This window comes from Syngnathus typhle, linkage group LG1 (genome assembly GCF_033458585.1).
Source record: "Syngnathus typhle isolate RoL2023-S1 ecotype Sweden linkage group LG1, RoL_Styp_1.0, whole genome shotgun sequence".
Taxonomy (NCBI): Eukaryota; Metazoa; Chordata; class Actinopteri; order Syngnathiformes; family Syngnathidae; genus Syngnathus; species Syngnathus typhle.
The window spans coordinates 15909679-15929376 of NC_083738.1; the positions used below are offsets into that span (position 1 = coordinate 15909679).

A 19698-nucleotide genomic window follows, 5' to 3' on the forward strand; every position below is an offset into this window, starting at 1 on the left:
TTATTCAATTATTCCACTCTCAGCGTGGCACAGCGATGCACTGGTTAGCACGTCCGCCTCACGGTTCAGAGCGTGCGGGTTGGATTCCACCTCTCTGTGTGGTTTGCATGTTCTCCCCGTGCCTGTGTGGGTTTTCTCCAGATCTTCTGTTTTCCTCCCACATCCAAAAAACATGCTTGGTAGCCCGATTGAACAGTCCAAAGTGCCCGTAGGTGTGAGTGCGAGTGAGGGTGGTTGTGAGTTGTGTGCCCTGCATTTGGCTGGCAATCGGTTCAGGGTGTCCTCTGCCTACTGCCCGATGATTGCGGGGATAGGCTCCAGCACGCCTGTGACCCCCGTGGGGACAAGTGGGACAGATAACGGATGGATGGATGCCTTGGGTATGTTCATTGGCATCTCCTGAATTGACATCACTTTAACTTACATGATCACAGGTAATTGGCAGCCGAAATGAAAAGTGAGATTTATATATATAGGACTTTATTCATATAGCACTTTCACAATGTCTTAGTTTTAATATCCAAGCTGGTGTAACATTTAACAGATTTTTGTTTGTGGTGTGCCTCGAGATTATCTCCAATGAAAAGGTGTGCCATGGATGAAAAAGGTTGGGAAACACTTCTTTCGAGTACAGATGTGAAAATTGGAGCTTAATGGCCATTTATTTCACAGATTTGACGTTTCAGGAAACAAATTGGAATTTCACAGTTAAATCTAAGGCTGCTTAGCCTTCACTTTAGTAACTGCTCATGAAAAACTGGGACGTTTTGGGAGGCTTGTCTATTCTGCAAAGGTCATCAGCGCTCGCATACATCCAGCTACTTGGCTTGTACTGCCTTCTACTGGAGCAGTTTCACACGACACTCCCAGGCGATGTGTTTTTTTGCTCAGTCAAATTAAACCAAACGGACAATTAACTCCGGTGAAGGGCTTCGTTTGTAGACAATTCTTTGTCTTAATGCCCTCATTGCTGCACTAAGCCACTTCACATAACAGGATAATTCATCACATTATTCGCATCCTTAAAATGAAACATTCTGAAACCAAGTCAGCAGCAACTTGATTCTGAGTTTCATTGAAACGATGAAATGATTTATAATACTAAAACGTCAGTACAACAATTTCTATTGCACATGTGAGGCTGAACTAAAAATGTATCATATTTTTAAAAACAATGTTAAATGCACAGACAAATACATGAAATACAAAATACAAATAACAAAACAGAAAAAGAACTTCGTTATAATGTATTTCTGAATAACTATAACATCACTTTTTTGTGTGTGGATGCTTGTGCTCATTAGCAACTAATTAACTTGCAGAAAATGGTTGGTCAAGTACTTGAGTACTTAATTAACAATGATAATGATAATTACACTGATTGTTAACAAGCAAATGCAGATATGTCCAGTGTCCAGTTCCTTCATTATCGTTATCTGCTTTTACATGTGCTGTGAGTCCATGATGTCCAGATACTTAGTGTCAATAATTCTTGGAAGTAAGCTGGTCCTGAAGCAAAACACACAAAGAAGATATTACTAATGTCATATTGGAAAATGGGTCTAAGAGTCTATTAACGTAAACAGATAGAGGTCTGTACTTACATTTATTAAGACGATAATGCATTTGTTCATAAAATATAGAAACATGTTTATGTTAGTCTGTCCATTTGCACACACAAATGTTCATCAATTTAAATGACAGTTATGATTCAAATATCTGTTTCTCACTTTATATGCGAACGTGACAATAAAAGCGGTGCATTCATGTAAAGAGAAAATGCAAACGAGCTGTACGTATGTCTTCCCATTGTCGTACGCTGTCATTTCCAGACAATAAAACGTCCTTCGGTCCACTTACATAAACAAAACGCCCAACTAAAAAAGTTCATTTACATAAAGGGGCGATGTCGATCTGACTCTGAGAAGAGAGATCTCAAAGGTTTCAATGTCATGACAGGCAGGGACTCTTAAAACGGACAGAGACAACAACTCTCTGTTCAACAGAACAGCAGATGTTGCATTCTAATTCCACATTATTTCAATGACGACATGCCAGAATGGTATTGTGTGTTAGTTCAGCCACTACAAAAAAAGAAATGAAAGTCTGTCTCTTTTCACCTGACGGGGACGAGCAAGATCATCAGTAGAGGGAAGACCATCTTCATGTAGGGCAGAGGATACATGCCAAAGGCACACAGGATGATGAGCTGGATGATCTGCAGCCCAGTGAAAAAGTGTACCTTCCTCTGGGGCACTCGGCGGATGTAGTGGGTCGGGGGATAGGACGTCTACGTAAACAAATGTGAAATGGTTACAAGCTGCTTTTTTTCTCCCTGTTTCAAGGTGTAATTGAACATTTTAAAGGGAGGGTAAAGCGAGCCCAACACTGGCACTTATTTGATAGAACTGTATTAAAAATTTATGTCAGTGCTACAATTCCCCCAGTGAAAAAAAAACTCAGACGTGACGGTGTGAGTGGTCTTTGAACGGGTCTTCTGCAGAACGCGAACAAGGAGAAGAAAAGAAACATAGTGGCTAAAAATGGAAATTTGTGAACACAAAAGTGTCAGCCAGGATGGTCGACCCGTTGGTGACTGGTGAAAGGAAATAGACAAATGTGACAGGGCACTGCAGCTGCAGACGGGCTGCTCATTTCTTGCTCGTAAATCACCCACGGAGAGGCTAATTCTTTTAATATGTTGAAGTGGTGATAAGTAGAGATGTCCATGTAAATTTGACAGCTGTTTTTGCACATTTTAAGCGATAGTCTTTACAATAATTTCCAATGGGGAAATTGTGATCTCTTCCTTCCGTGACGTCATCAACCAAGACATGGAGGGGATGGGCGTGTGCTCCTATTCTTCCTTAAAAGTGGACAGTTTTACAGGCATTTGGTGGTTCATTATTTTTCCAGAATAATTGGATAAAATAAGAAATACTAACTTTTTTCTTGATAAAAAGAAGTTGCGTGAAAAACGAACCACCCTCTGTTTACCCTCCCTTTGAAAAAGCCAGTGAACAACAACCACAGAGGAGAAGAAAGGTTCTCCTGTATTAACTTCTTGGCAATTTCATTCAAGGGGAGCAAGACAAGGGTCCACTTGCATTGGGGCCGAGAAGGGGCCACAGAATGTCCATCATTCCTATCAACATTACATGAAAAGGACAAACGCTTTCCAAACGGGCTTATTTATGCACACCTGTTCCTTCAGCAGCAGAGCCATGCGGTCCACCATCTGGTTCCCGTCGAGCGATGTAGCGGCAATGTAGAGGAAGAGCCCGTAGAGGACAGGCTTGGGAATCCACTGGAGAGGAATGGGAAGCATGAAAGCGGACAGGCCGATCAGGATGTTGGCGACCAGCGAGGTCAGACGTGTCTCCTTTACACTGACGATACTGTAAACAGGTAAAGCTTCCGTGAGGTCCTTGACGTGCTGCTTTGCAACATTCCAAGACAAAAAAGATAACCACTGCAGTGTGTTCCAAAAACACGTTTTGTTTGACCTCATTCAAGGTTTTCAGCACCGGTGTTCTTAAGTAAATACAAAGTATAATCCAAAGGTTTTTTTGTCCAAGAGGAAAGGAGTCTGATTAGAGGTATTGTTTTTATGATACAAGTGCTTGTTATGTGTTGTGTCTTTGGGCTTTTGGGTTAACGCACGTGGTGTAAACATGGCCGTTCTCCACGTGCTGTTCCATTTTGGCCAGCTGACGGGCATGCAGTGAGGAATGCGGGAAGGCGGCGTGCATCCATGGCAACCCCAGACAGGACATGAGGATGTTGATGAGGCCTGTCAGCACTAAGTCCCAGTGAAATGTTGTGCCTTTCAGTAGTCTGCAAGCAGCAAATTCATACGTTTCAACTTTTTTTTTTATCTTTACACGTTTTCAGTAAATACTTGAAAAGCTACTGTAACATGAAGTTTCATATTTCTTTATTATACGCATTGGAGCGTGTTCACTGATGCACAGTTGGCTACTTTTCTATTTGGTTACTATTAGCAACTTCCCTGCGGTGACTATTTTCTTCAAATGACTGCTAGCGAGTTTAATTCCCACAAGAAACAGACAATTGAGCAGAATTATTTTCACATTGTTTTCTGGATGAAAAGATGGGGATCCAATGAAAGGCAAATGTGTGTGTGTGTGTGTGTGTGTGCGTGTGTGCGTGTGTGTATGTACGTATGTATGTATGTATGTACCTACGTATGTATGTATGTATGTGATTCTATCAGTGAACATTGGGTTCTTGCAGAGAAGCACAAAATAAATCCATCTCTTACTTGTGTTCTGGTACATGTGTGAGCGAAATGACTATGTTCTGGTCGATGAAGATGAGCAAGGCAAGGAGGAAGCCGAGGCCCACGGCGCTCAGAGTATTCAGGCCCGACAGCTTGTCAAAGAGCGGGTAGTTGAAAACTGGCCCGTTGTGGACGCTGAACACAGGGACTGCCGAGAGGGAGCAAACTTTTAGGACGTGCAACATGGTTAAAACAAAAAAAAAAAGAAGCTGGCCCTTACTCTGTATGTCCAGGAAGAGGTAGGAACCGATGAAAGAGAAAAACAGCACAGAGATGGGCAGGGCGCAGTCGGACACAACTTCTCTGACTTTGCCGTTCATATATGGGCTGGAAAGAATGAAAAAAGAAGCAGTGCATAATTTGGCCGTGAAATGGAATCGTATCAGAACAGGCTGCTACAACGGATCAGAGAAGTAAATGTCTTTATAATTAGTGATGCAGTACGTATCTTATAATCCATTATCAAGAAATCATACACACACAAAAAATTGGGGTATTTTGGCCTTGGGGTAAAATTCCAGGTTGAACCCAAAATTCACTATAATCTTAGTCCAAAGACTTGCCAACTGCATTGCACATATGCTACAATCTTTCCTCTTCTTTGCAGGAAACAACCTTACCATTGGTCTGCCACAGTCTTTACTCAATCCATTTTTAATGATACTTTTAGTAACATAGTTTTGCGTCATGGTTAGTTGGAGCATGCCTAACCCAGGAAGCGGCATACAGGAAAACCGAGATTGGAACACGGGAGTACTTGAGTGCCAGACACCTCGCCGTGCCGGCGTGTTTTATACAGTAATATAAAAAATATTTGCCACAACAAGCCTGGAGAGTAAAAATATTTTTCTTCCACATTTCACAGCGCCGTGTCAAGTGGCCGAAACAAATGGGTCACAGTGGCTGCCAGACAAATAGAGTGCAATGGAAAGTGAAATATTCCCCGCTCTTACAATGACAGATGGAATATATAAAAGTACTTTGAAACCTACTCAGGCTATTCATTCGCCCGACTTCATTTCATCTGGACAAAATGATCCACTTTGTGTCTATATTTATTCAATTGTATTTGAACGAGATTCAGTCCTCAACCAGCGATGCAAATCAATACTCTCCTAGGTCTGTGAAAGGGAGATATTCAGTTTTGAAAGGAAGTCAAGTGTTTGACACGTGAAACACTATTTTTGTTCTTCTTATTGTTGTTATTATAATTATTATTTTTTCCCAACAGTCTATAAATAGACTCATTGTTTTGTAGCATTTAGTTACACTGCTTCCAGTAGATGTGTGTTCTTTGTCCAATTGGATATCGGCCTCTATACGTTGACCTAAGGAGGTCACAGTTACAGGCAATATGTAGTTTGTCTGATGATATATCAGAAGATTCTTGTAACCTGTCAAACCGACTGAGTTTGAATATCTGACGTGAGACAAAGCTTTTACTGATTTACTGTGCAGTATGCAGGACCGCTGCTCCCTATACGCATAGCAGCATCGTCCGTAGAGGGGCCAGCATCTCATCGGCGGGGCACCAGACATCAAGTATGGCGGAGGAGTGTCATGATTGTTAGTGGAGATATCGTGGGGTTTCTCAGGAGTACAACTACAACAAAAATCGGCGGAGAAAACTCAAATGTGTGTGTATGCTTTAGCTAGGAAGATAGGCACTATAATGACTAGCAGAGTCTTTTTGGAAATGCTCATCTGAATATGTTATACTTATGACATTAAGAAAAAAGAAAAAGGTCATGTGGGTGACCATTTATGTGGAGCATTCCGGACGGGTTGGAGTCAGTGGCCTACCTCCTCTTGACGAGGTAGAGGGCATAACCCAGCCACAAGGTGCCCAGCATGAGCAGCAGGCACAGGATGGGAATCTCTCTGGAGCAAATCACCAAAGACCTGGGGAGGAAGACGGAGGTGTGCCCCTCAATGCGATCTATCATCGGGGACCCGTCGACATTTTGATGGCCCGACGTCTGGTTGTTCATCTTCTCCAGAACCTCCGTAATTTGTTGAAGCACTACGGTGCTATTTGAAGTTGCCAGTGTGGGCTCATGAAAGAAATGTTTGAAAACTGGCAAGAAAAGAGACATCTTTGATTAACTATTCATTGGAAAAGAGTTTTCATTGTAATAATTTTATTTACTCGTTTATTTACTTTTTTAGGGGAGACACAAATAATTAGAAAAATGATTTTATATACGTTTATATGTTCTTATTTTGCATTTGTGTGTATTATTTAAATAAAATAAACTCTATGTTGAAAGTGGTCACTTAATTTCACTACAAAAAAAACCCTTTCTTCTAATTAATGTAAATTATTTCAACTTAAAAATAGACAAAGAAATCAACTACCAAGTGTTTAAGAAGGAGCAATTTTTTTATTTTAATATATTTCCTTACTTTATTTTTAATTGAAAATATAGGCAAATGTCATAAATAGTTGTCTGTTGGCTTCACATGTGATTTTTTTTTTTTCTTTTAGGTTGGCTGCGATTAGCTGACGACCAATTCCGGGTGTTCCCCGCCTGCTGCCCGATAACTGCTGGGATAGGCTCCAGCACGCCGGCGACCCCCATGGGGAAAAGCGGTATGGATAATGGACGGATGGATTTTTGGTTGTTTTTGCAGCCATTTATTTCTAATCCTCTTCCGCAGATGTAGGTTCATGTGAAGTATTCCATAAATTCTGTATTAAGTCTTCAACAGACTTATTTCTAATCCTCTTCCGCAGATGTAGGTTCATGTGAAGTATTCCATAAATTCTGTATTAAGTCTTCAACAGACAACAATACTTATTCCATATCGTAAGGTAATATGTCTGGTTAAAAGCCACACTTTCAAAATAAAAGCATAGTGTGTAATAGTCACGTTTCGCTGCACTTTCTAGGACTAGATGGCTTATTTGACAGTCACACTCAATAAACAAGTACAACATATTTGAAGTACTACTGTCTGGTGAACTGAGAAACTGTAATCATACTGGCCTTCTGCCAATTAAAACACTTTAATGTACTCACTTTTGACCGTGCCTTTCAATGCATCCACAACAAATGCGATGGAGATGAACAAGGCAATGACTTCCTCTGTGGAGCTGTGAGAAGGGGAGCCGTAACATAGCAGGATTAGTTCTAAGTGTGCAGACATAACAATACAACCCAGCAGAATGAAACATCATGTTGTAAAAAAGAAGTCATAACAGCCGCTTTTGAAAGTCAAAGTCCTTGCCCTGAGGTCACAATGTGCTTTTTAGCACAAAGTGTTATGTACATTTAAACAGGAGTTTAAATATCTTATGGATAACAGACCGGCCAACTAACTTTGTGAAAATGTACTCAAACCCACAGAGTGTTTTGCAGTGCACTCACCGTTTGAAGAGCTTCATTAGCAGGCTGACATTAAATAAACCTCCCAGAATGAGGAATAAACTGTTCCACAGGCCGATGCAAGCGTAGAAAGCGTCAAAGTCCAGATCGTAGTCATCACAGATGCCCCGGATCACTATGATCAAACCCAACTGCGTTAAAAAAGGATTGCCTATGTTGGTTTAATAGCCAGACGTGGGAAACTCGAGTCGCGTGGCCTGACTCAAGCCTGGTCTGACTCTTCGGTCACCACTTAGGAGTCTTGCTAAAATGTATGAAATACTCAAATTCACTTTAACTTCAGATTCATGATACTCATCAGATCAAATTACGGTAGCTTACAGTAGCTGTGTTTTTCAGGGCCATACGATCTCAGCGGCAGATGTATGAGTACGCACCACTAATGAAGATGGCCAATGGGGCAGTGGTCAGCGGAATGACAAGTGGCGCACCGGCAAACAAGGAGTAGATCACCCCTCCGATGCTCTGGCCGACTATGGTCTTCTGAACATCTGTGAAAGGTATACAACTCGGTGGATGGTTTACATGCAGGAATACTTAACCTTGTTTACCACGGAGCCCAATAAATTTTTTCAATGGTTTATCGAGGTCACTTGTTTTGATTAGCATACGTTGACTTAATCAAATCCGTTTACGAGTGGACTAAATTAAACTTTGGCAAATAATTTCTTGAAGTTAAAGTTTCGTAGACAAATTATCTGCAAAAATAAAAAGAACAAATCCATTAAGCAAGAGGCATGTAGGCTGACTTTACTTGCTGGATCTGGCCCCCAGGTCTTGACATTGACACCTCTGGTCTATAGCGTTATATAGTGTCGCCAACTCTGATGTGTTTATGAAGTCAGTACCTATTTCCCCTCTTGTACTTTCGTCGTTGAGAGAACCAAAGGCGATGGCTGGCAGCAGAATAGCGATGTAAAGGAAAATAGCAGTAGTGGTGTACTTCAGCAGAGAGCGGTCCTTCCCAATGATACCTTCATTCAAGTTAAAAGAAAAAAGTAATTTACACAAAACATTCAAATAAAAACACCTTTACAGAAGGGGATTTAAAGCACAACACTTATGAGAGCAGAAAGGTCACTCACCATCCGTGAAGTCAGAAGGGTAGAGCGGGAGACGGCGACGAAGGTCATCGTAAACACCTTTACCAGGTTTGAAGAAATCTTTGCACTACAATGACAAAAAAACAACCACTCAGTCCAGTCTAAGCACCTCCGGTTTCCCATTTCGGTTATTTGTTTTGTCAGTGCTGTATATCGCCTTTGTGCTATTTCTTTCCCTTACCTTAAGTTCTTTGCCTCGCCGTGGATCAGAGTTATCCACCTGATCTACAGCCACCTTCTCTGTGAGGGCAGAGAGTTGTTGACGCTGGCGGACCAGCTCTTGCTTGAACTCCTCCAGAGTCATTGTCTCCAGAAGCCTCTGTCTGAAGGAAATATCCGAGAACATGGTGGCAAAGGTTCGGCCCGCTTCAACGGCCGACTTTGTACTTTTCTGTGAAAAATAGAGCAGTGGTATGTTCCAAGGATGTTTGTTAGCTAGGAAATGAATTACATAGACTACTTCATTAGGGGCGTCATTTATAAATAATGATGATTTAATAAATAACGATGATCTTGTGTCATTTCACCTACAAATTTACTTAGTATGAACACTGAGCCCGTGTTATTGAACACAAAGCAATTAGTAAATCGTATGACTAGTAACAAGAGGATGGATACACAGGTTAATCGTATCTCTTGCCATTCAATGGAAGAACATTTAATTGTTCTAGCCATCAGCATATGTACGTACATCAGTGGCATAGATCAATAACCAAATGTGTACTTACCGTTCTGGCTGGGACCAGGATGAGAATGACGTAGCGCGCCTCAGAGCAGTCCACTCCCCAGTTCTGCGGCCTCTCCAGTCGTGCAATGCAAATGTGGCGTCTCTGCAGGCTACTCACACTGCATCTAAACAAAACAGAGAGTGTGAACTCACTCACTTTAATGCCCGCTATTTGAAATATTAGCAAATCAGGCGTATCAAGTTTGTTACTAAGTGGATAATTGTTCCACTGAAGCACCGTTGTGTTTTGATTAGAAATACTGGAAAGAAAGCAATGCAGTAACTTCTGTGGAGAATTATGGGGCAAGAGTTATTACAAAAGGAATGTCACAGACTTAGGGAGATGAACGCACAGAATACACAGCCATGACTGCTGGTAATGAATCCCCGTGGATGTCGCGGTCACCCCTTGAATGGTTTCTGACAGCAGATGAACTGTTGGCATACAAACAAAACAAGTCGAAGTGATCCAATTCCAAATCCCTTATTTCATTTCATGATTCACTTTCCTACCTCCCGGCTCCTTCCCTCCTGCATCTGTGAATAGCGACTCCATGATCTGGTTCACGTCACAGCCGGTGTGGCCATCCTCCGCTAGGCTGTTCAACATCCGTCTCAGGACCTCATCCAGAGTGGACGCTCTCTCGTCCAGGAGGACGCTTGCCTGGGCCATGAAGGTGTCCACGTCTCTGTGGGCGCGCACCTCCTCGCTAAAGTCCATCGGCTTCACATACTACGAGGCAGAGTTGCGGGGGGTGTCATGATTTGACTCAGACTTTAGCCACCAATTTTAGCACTTGGTTGGCCTTACTAAAGACTTGACTTTGACATAGATTTCTGTCAAGACTTAATTGCCTGTTTCATATTTGAAAATCTGCATTTTCAAAAGAGAGTTCCATTTGTTTTGTTTAAAAAAAAAAAAAAACCTAACCCTCAACCGGGCAATCCACCAATCAGTCTCCTATGATGCGGAGGGCAGAGGCCACTTAATTGAAGCAAGAATCATGGTGGTAATACCAAGAACGTTTACATTTCTTTTAAATGATGACATTCTTGGAAAAATCAGGGGTAAAGCAATGGCAACATACATGATTTGTAACTCAAAGAAGGACAATAACTATGGCATGCCGAGCGGAGGATCTCAGAAATGGGTTTGTTTGCATGTGCTATTCAGAGCTTAATATAAGCTTTGTTCAAAATGATTTGAGGAAAAAAAGGGTGTTTTTTACCTTTCTTGTTGTGTTTAAAAGGCCAAACCCTGGACCTTCTTTGTCTGTGAATATAAACATTATTTACAACACAAAAATAAATACGGATTGGATCAGTTTTCATCAAGTTGCCTGTTGAGTGACTGTGAATAAGCAAACATTGGTCAGCGGTTTTCGAGATTTGGATGAATGTCAGATTTAGATTTTTTTATCTCATATATGAGATTAAAATGTGATTAATTAGATTAATTCATAAGAATTCCTGTAATTAATTAGACACAAACGCTGGTAGTGTTCTTTGTCATACCTGAGATGCTGAGTTCGCTGGGATTGTCATAGGTAGGGTCCTGGTGCGGGATCCTTGCCTTTTTCTCATAATCCTCTTGTTCTTCATCGCGCATCTCTGTAGATGCACCAATTGTGTACTTTTAAGCCAGTATAGCATAAAAGTAATTGATTTACGCAAAACAAGTCATATTGATTTCATTCGTTGGCACTCTGTGAGGTAAATGAATCCTTTATTGAACTGAAGGTGTTATACTAGCCACATTAACAGTGTCTATAATTAGCCAGTATCAGGCCACAAGTAGAGAGAGAGATAGAGAGAATAAAATAAATATTTAAAAAGAAACGTCTTTATACAATTCCTATAGCAATATAGCAAATTGCACTTCCTTGTGAATTCCTTCATTTTACCGAAGATAAATGCACTGTGGAAGCTGATGAAAAGGAACACGGGTCTCTGACTCAGGAAATTAAACAAAAAGCTTTCATGAATGATGATTGCTCCACTTAGAAATGATCCACCTCATTATGTGAGTCCACTAATTAAGACTCAACAATCCTGCAAGGGGACAGCATGCATTTGAAATAAGTATGGCAAGCCATTTAAGTAATTCTTTTATTTCCTTTAAAAGTACATTTACGAGTCCACTCTTTGTCCTCTCTAGTAAGTAGACCAACTTCTTATATGTAATATGCCAAATTTGTCTTACTAGTATGCATACTAGCCGCTACCTCAACCTTAAACTTGATTTTATGGCTGTGGAATATAACCATAGGAGAAGTTTGGCCCACTAGTAGAACAACTTTCCACTACTAGTCCTTACTATAGAGTGAAAAGTGCTCCACGATAATAGAACATGGAGCTGCCCTACTAGTATTCCAAAGTTGTCCACTAACAAAAAGTTTTTTATGGAAAGCTGTTGAAGCATTGATTCCTTTTTACGGTCCATATAACCACTATTACTTCATTCTCACCGGTAAGACATTTCCCCCTATTGTTTGTCATTTTTGTGCACAAAAGAACAACTTAAGCATACAATTAGCAAAAACTGTGCAGAGGTTGACTCACTCCAAGTACAGCGAAGCGCTAGCTGTGAATAGAATTTTAAATGTCACTCAGGGTCATTATGTTTATGAGATGGAATGCTTGTCCATGCGAACATTTGTTAAGCTGAGCCTGACAGGAAAGTGATAGCACTGTGTTCAAAGATATCAGAACAAATACCCATCTCCTGGAACACATATCCATTCTTGGAGGTCCCAGTTGGCGGCGTCTCTGTGGAACACAAAACAAAGTCATGTCTGTTTTTATCCAAATATGCTCCATTATTCATTGAGCATTTATTCAGACAAAACAAACTCTTCAACATACATTTTTACACCCAAATGTTGTTAGAAATGTAGTTTTAAATTTATTTATTTATCATTTATTTATTTATAAATGTCTTTATTAAATTTAGAGCTATATTCCAAATAGCTCGCTTTTAATTGAGGCTATCAAATTGTTGTAATAATGTAATCATCGCAGTACTTTATTCATCCATGTAAAGTGCAAAACATTAGAAAACACTTTACACAAGGAATATAACTCAACATGGTTTTTCAAGCATTTAAAGCAACCACAGCTTTTACTGTATGGTCCACGCCACTTTTCTGGAATTGTATCAAGTGAAGTTGTCCTTTGTGAGCTCATCTTCCGTGGCCACACGCTAATCAATTTTGACACTTCATATACTAGTTATTTAATTGTCTCTAGAGAGTGTATTCGGTTTGCATTCATTTGTCCATTTTCTCTACCATCATTTTAGTAGGGGTCTTGCTGTTCGCACTTAGTGTTTAGGGGGGCGCTGCTGTCGATGTAAAGACACCTGCTTAAATTTGTAGGCAAGTCGAAATGCGCCACAGTCGGTCACTAACCTGCCATATACTAACACAGTAATGGAATTCTATTTATAGTGACTATTAGTTTGAAAATTCCACATATAGTTCCTCTAGTTAATAAATGGAAAACAACCAAATAAAAAACAATAAATAGGCTTGTAACTGAGCGTGCTTTCTCGGACCGTGTACTGCGGGACCTCTGTGTGAACTCCCATTAAAATATAATCTATTCTTAATAACATATTTTGGTGGAACTACAGGGGGCACAGTTCTAATATGTTTGGGAGGGGGGGGGGTTATTTAACTATAGGCATGATTTATCTGAGAAAGGTTCTAGACGTAAAATGGCCTGAGGGTCGGTCCTTATTGGCCTATGTTGACGCATGGTTTTTTTGAACAGTGTCACCGTTGTTAAACTAACACTTCTGTGACACTAGCACAATATGTTGTTTTTTTGTTTTTCAAAAGGTGAAGGCCAGCAATAGCAGCAGGTGAGAAGTGGAAAAGACATTTCACTCTCTCTTACAATGAAAACCAGAGAGCAGCTGTGCCCTGTGTTTTTCTAAGCAGTCGTCATGTTTCTGTAAAAATGAGCTGTTTGGCTCAGAAGCCTCTTGAATTCAACTTGGTTTTATAGCGGATTAGCACAGAATGTTCCCAAGCCTCCTTTCCCCTTGTGGGAGATGGCCTGAAAATCTGAAGTAGCTGAGGATAAGTACCACGGAAATTCACTCAGAGGTGTATTTGTGAATCAAAATCCACAAATAGGCGTGCGTTCACTTCAACTCCGATTGTTTTGAAGTTTTCGTCTGAAATGCCGAGACACTTTGTTTGTTTGGGTTTTCAAATTGAAAAACACACCACCCAATTATGCCTTTTCAGCATCTGGCCTTCCTTGCAAATAAATACTTCTGGCCACTATTGGAGGCAATGTGGCAGCTGTACATGTGATAACCTTGCACAATGGGAGCATGTCAGCACAATCAGTGTTTTTAACCGTGCAAACCCTGAGACACCAAAACAAATTTCTAGATACACTGGGCTGCCTTTAATCATGCAGCATCATTTAAACTGCCTAAAGGTAACAGAGACAAAAATAATTATTGTAGTGTGTCTGAAAGCAAGTTCTACAGGTTTGGGCTTTTGTCATGTGTCTTGAGGCTGAGTCGACCTAATTGCTAGGTGCACTGTGTTTGTACTTGAAGTCCCAATGTACATGTCCGAACGGCAAAAAAAGTGAACAGCAGGTAGGAAAGCCTCACAGCTCAGTCCAGTTCAACACCTCAAAGTCTTGCAACTCAAAACCACCTGATATTTGCTCATCCGCCACAGTGGACGTAGTCAGTGGACCAACAATAATCTCAGCCATAAATGCTATCTGAAGACACGAGTAGATGTAAATCTTTTGACATTATAAAATAACAATCACTTAAATGATACACTAAAAACTGGGATACATCATGTCAGTTGAAAAAAAAAGGTTTGCCAGAGTTCAAACACGAGACATTTTTCTTCTTTCTAATCTTTTTAATCTGTGACCTGTGCTTGAGATTTAATCGGTTTGTGGGGACGAAAAGACGCCAGTACCAGAAAATCTAGTTGGGCTAGGCAAATGTAATGGATGTACTGCCTCACTTATGCCAAACCCTTTTTTGCTTGGTTGCAAATATTGAGTTTATTTGTATTACAGACATGCTGCACATAATAAGAGTAAACAAACATTTCGTCATAAATCATCACTCCAAAAGCATAGCAGAGTTCTCCACTCCACGTGATATAAGGTGGCTCAGGATGCACCATGGGAAACTTTCCACTTTTCACACAACATTCACATATGCAACCCCACGCCTCCAGACTCACACACAGATATTAAAAAAAAAAAAAAACTTACCGGCCGGCACAAAATGGAGGACTTTTTTGTCCTCCATGTTCTCCAGGGGTCTGAGATGGTTACAAGAGGTCAACCCATCATTTTCATGTCTGCTCTGTACATCCCATCTTTCTCTCTCTCTCTCTCTCTCTCTCTCTCTCCCCGGTGCCAGTGTCATCCCCTCCTGCCCCCCTATCTTTCTTTCTCTTTTTTGCTCTCCCTCTCTCTCTCTATCTCTCTCTCTCTCTCGCACTCACTCTCTCGCACTCACTCTCGCACTCACTCGCACTCACTCTTTCTCTCTCTCTCTCTCTCTCTCTCTCTCTCTCTCTCTCTCTCTCTCTCTCTCTCTCTCTCTCTCTCTCTCTCTCTCTCTCTCTCTCTCTCTCTCTCTCTTTCACTCTTTCTCTCTCTCTCTCTCTCTCTCTCTGTGTTTCTCTGTCTCCCTCGCTCTCTGTGTCTCTCTCTCTCTCTCGCTGTCGCTTTGTGGAAGTCATACGACCTGTTCCAGCAGCACATGGTTTCGAAAGAGGAAGTGGTTAGGTGACGTGTTGGGGTGGAGGCCAGTTATAGGCGCTTAAAGAGCGCGTTTGTGTTTTAGGATGAACAGCAGAGACCAAAGGAACAAGGCAAAGTGTTGTGAAATAAAATATTACCTGTAATACGCATTTTGTTATTTGCTGATTGAAACTGCTAATTAAACTGTGAATTGAAACTAATAGGAAGAAAACAACTCTCGCTCTTTATATAGCTGACGTGTCTATGCGCATCTGTTCTGTGCATTTTATTTCACAACACTTTGCCTTTCTTCTCTGCTGTTCACTTCAAACACGCTCCATGCGACCGCAATGCTCTCGTATCAGACGCTTGCTCGATCACCTGCTCGTTTGCTGTCCCGTGCGCGCACGAAGCGCGGTGGTGCGTTTATGGGCAGTCGGAGAAATCAACGCCAACAAAGAAAATTACATCCAGCCTAGTTAAGACTATACCAAAGACTATAAAAATGGGACCCATTGCCTCCCTGCGTGTGTGACGATCATTGGGACTTAAAAAAAAAAAAAAAAAAAAAATTTTTTTTTTAAAAAAAAATTCATAAAAATTCGGTGCGTATTATACATGGGTACAAGCTTTTTTCCAGCATCAGCATGCCATTTTTAGGGGTGCGTACTATACATGGGGGCGCACTATACACGGAAAAAAACGGTACTAATATTCACGCAGTAAAATTAGGAACACTTGCACAACATCTGAGTTTTATAAATAGAATAAAGACTGGTTTCAACTGATGCGGGCATATAGGTATCACTATTTTTGTTCTAATTTGCATTGTTATGTATCATACTGTGTGTTCACAGACCTGTCCAATACAAAAATATTTCTGCCATTTCTGCTTTCTGTAGCTTATTGCCAATCACCTATGTTGATCCAAGAAGAGAAGTGGTCATGTTTATAGAAAAAGTTGCTTTGCCGCCATCGTGTGGCAACTACAGTTTGGCCCAGCAGTTGGTAGGTGTCAATTATTTGCTCGGCTCCTAATCCTTGAAAAGTTGCCTTGACTGCACTGCCCTTGTTGCTGGAATCATTACGCAGGATAACCTTTTATTTCCAATAGCACAGACCTGCAGACTTTGGCCGAGAAGTGAGGTGGTCTTCAAGCCGGTTACAGTCTTCATTGCATTGCGTTCATCTGCCAGCATGGCCAGTTTTTACCTTAAGTGCAGTGAGGAATACTAATATGACCTTCAAGGTATGTGAATGAAATTACAATCTATTTTAATTGGACTGAGGCAACTATAAATTCATATGTGCCATCTTGAGACAGAAGCATTATTTGTACACCAATGCAGCATAAAAGGCTCTAGATGGCACCAAAGCTCATGAAAGGCTGAGCAAGATCCATGTTACATGTACCGAATGGAATTATCATATGTGCGTGGTAACATTTTAAATTACTGTGCAGTATTTAAATATTTTGCAAGCGACATTTCAATCAGAAGTCTATATTCGTTTTCATTCGTGATTTATTTTCGGATTATGTTTTCTTCCATATTTGTATATATGGAACAAATATATATATATTTATATATATAATATATGTATACTTCTATTCATGATCCCATATTGAGAATTGTTGCATCATTTTGGTTTGTTTTATCTAATTCTGCCCATTCTGCCCATTTATTCATCAGTCGATCGCACACACGCCAGACTTAAATGAGTACCTCTTGGACACAGATTCGCAGCAGATGAAGGGAAATGACAACAGAGCTCGTTGTGAACATTTTAAAAGATTGAGATTAAATCCATTTCATTGCTTAGGGTTCTTCTCGTGCCAATATTCTAACAGTGGGTGTGGATGGAGGGGGCGACAAACTTTGAAATCTTTGGTCCCACACGCCATTTATCCCCTGCTGCTCTAGTTATTCACTAAACACAACCCATCTGATGTTTTGATGACAGTGGTTGACAGAAACCAAAATTGTCCCATATGGAAATTTAGTTCAAACTGTTTCAAGGCCATGGCCACTGCCCCAAAACTGGAACATTTCCACAAAGAAGGATTAGGGGACCACTCAAAAAGATTACACTACCCAGTTTGTCTGTTAATTGCGTAATTAATCACTTAATACCCTAAAGAAAGATTATTTTTAACACAACTAGAAAAAACAAGTATTTTATATGTCACACCTGCCGGGATACAAGTCTATACTTCACACCCGATGCTAACACTGATGTTATTGATGTTATTATTATTATACAATTGCTGCTCACATTGTGACAATATCCTGGTTCAGTGAATTATTCTGTAAACAAAAAAAAAGATGCATGTCGAGTCTTGTATTTTGCAATTTTGCAAGCTCTTAGTGAGAAAGAAACTGCAGGTGAGTGTTTTTCTCCATTCGAAAAGAAATGCTTGCATTCTCATGCGCCTGCCGCAAATGGTAATCCTCGCAGCTTCACCCCATCAACTCCCATCGATGAATAACGACGCTCATCTCCTTGTAGCGATTCAGCTTTGAGGCCTTTTCCTTCCTTGTCTGCATACTTGCTTGAACTTTCAACATCACCCGTGCTGGTCAAACAGTGACCACTAAGCAATCAGCAACAAAATGCTGCATTAATAAACTAATCTTCTATGCAAGGGCAACATTTGTGGATTTTATGGTACGGTAACACATTAATCTAACTCCAAAGAACAATGGGAGGGGCAGAAGTAGAGGGATAAAAACAATACATGCAGGAAAGGATGTTTTGGTTTTTCAGAACCGAGGGCAGGAGGAAAAAATGATCAGGAAAACAAACGTAATTTAATTTGACTAGTTAAAAATAGCACAATTCTCAAACCAAACAACATTCCCACTAATTCTGCCGGAAAACAACAATAAATCCACAAAAACACGTGTGGGCGACGGTGGCAGCAGAGAACCAGCAGGCACACTTGTTTTTTAATTAGGCTCTGGATCACATATAAATGCTACTGAATGAGCGTGTGGATAATATTCTACCTCGTGAGACAATAAATGTACAACAGGGTGCGCGTCTATTTGTCTTTTTGCCAGTCAAACATTAAAATATGTGCAGACACACAAGGCAGCATTACACATAACTGCTTACTGAATCATTGATGGCAACCAAAATCAAGAGTTATTTCGGAAATAAAACGCTTACAGAGTGTCCTCTTTAGTCAGTAAATTGTTTACGCATCCAGCCATTGGCAAGACTGCAGTTGTTGTGGAGTCATTGGTTGCATCCCCTTTCATCCCTATGCTCGTCGTCGGTAGAATATTCAGTTTGTGGAACTGGTTTGGAATTTATGAGTGAGAAAGCACTGCTAGCTTGTTTCAAGTTCATATATATTCTAGGAGAGGGAGTGGAGGAAAATATTTAGTTTCTTTGTTTTTCTTGTGTTGTTAATGTTTTATCTCGTGTGTTCTATAAAGTGCTTTGTTAGAGCTGCAGCGGTTGTGAACGCGCTATATAAGTAATATAAGTGGAGTTGGGTGAAGAGAAGAGGTAGCATGGTTTTACTTATAGTCGTGTTAACCAATAGGTTTTGGCAAAACTAAAGAAAAGAAAATGATCATCAAATATAATTGCAAGCTTTCTAGAATGGTAAGTGTGCCTAGTTCAAAAGGCTACTTATGATGCACAGTGTGTTTATAGCAATTGATGCAAGCAAAATATAGATTGGCTTCTTCTGTGTTCCAATTACATTCATTAATTAAATTAAAACAATATTTTCATTCTTACCTTGAACAAAACGATTGAGCGTGACTGTTGGCGTGGCATCAGTTTTCTTTTTCATTTTCGTCATGCGACACTCCTCCAAAGTTGCCCAAAACCTGTGATAAGTTAAACTTTGGGACACAGGGAGAGAGAGAAGTAAGGCAATGTTGAGGTTGTGTCAAGCAACCTCTGATTGCGAGGGTCACAGGTAGATGGGAGTCGGTCACCGCCAATGAGTAACACCTTAATGTCCTCTCTTCCAATCAGCTTGAGGCTAGAGTTATTAAGGAAGCATTCGGGAGAAGCATGGAGATGGGGGAGGAAGGTGTGAGGGCACCGCAGCTAATGCTTGATGGCTCCCTTTTGGTATTCACTTGATGGCTATGCTAAACCATGAATGCATTTGATGCTCTTACGTTTGTCTGAAGAATTCCAGGAAGGCAAATTTGCATTGAAACTAAAATCTTGCAGTAGTACTGTCATGTTACAAAAGACTATTGCTTGCTAAAAATACCACAGGACTTTGAACGGGCAGGCAAGTTTGTGATATGTAGCAATAAATCTTTGAGATTTTTTTAAAAATGTATTATGTACTTTACTTTTATGACAACACAGCAATATTTTGCAAGACAATCATTATAAACACTGCTTTATTGGTTTATGATATCAGGACTACCCTGAGCTGTACCATCATTTTCCAAGTAT

General features: G+C 40.5%; 1 protein-coding gene and 1 long non-coding RNA gene across 2 annotated transcripts in view; one reads left to right on the top strand and one right to left on the bottom strand.

Moving 5' to 3' along the window:
- Positions 1–8171, top strand: part of LOC133161341 (uncharacterized) — a 20105-nt gene extending 11934 nt beyond the window's left edge. Inside the window, exons 2-3 of the long non-coding RNA XR_009716072.1 lie at positions 6792–6896; positions 8032–8171. This is a non-coding gene — a long non-coding RNA (uncharacterized LOC133161341). The remainder of the gene's footprint in view (positions 1–6791; positions 6897–8031) is intronic.
- Positions 464–15305, bottom strand: LOC133161317 (solute carrier family 4 member 11-like). Its single transcript, XM_061289734.1, has 20 exons — positions 14788–15305; positions 12241–12291; positions 11038–11133; positions 10752–10795; positions 10036–10255; positions 9876–9957; positions 9524–9647; positions 8977–9186; positions 8778–8862; positions 8541–8666; positions 8070–8183; positions 7675–7807; positions 7327–7400; positions 6107–6380; positions 4524–4630; positions 4286–4451; positions 3664–3837; positions 3203–3398; positions 2121–2290; positions 464–1509 (listed from the first exon to the last, which is right to left on the bottom strand). Exons 1-20 carry the CDS (start codon positions 14942–14944, stop codon positions 1443–1445), a joined length of 2670 nt encoding a protein of 889 aa, XP_061145718.1. The 5' UTR covers positions 14945–15305; the 3' UTR covers positions 464–1442.
- Positions 15306–19698: the final 4393 nt, after the last annotated feature.

Bases quoted from the DNA above. Each gene is read 5' to 3' on its own strand.
- LOC133161317 (XM_061289734.1), bottom strand. From the start codon at position 14,944: ATGACACTGGCACCGGGGAGAGAGAGAGAGAGAGAGAGAGAGAGAGAA. The intron at 10,796-11,037 runs GTATGACAAAGA...TTATATTCACAG, and splicing joins CAGCGAACTCAGCATCTCAG to ACAAAGAAGGTCCAGGGTTT. The intron at 9,958-10,035 runs GTAGGAAAGTGA...GTATGCCAACAG, and splicing joins AGGAGGGAAGGAGCCGGGAG to TTCATCTGCTGTCAGAAACC.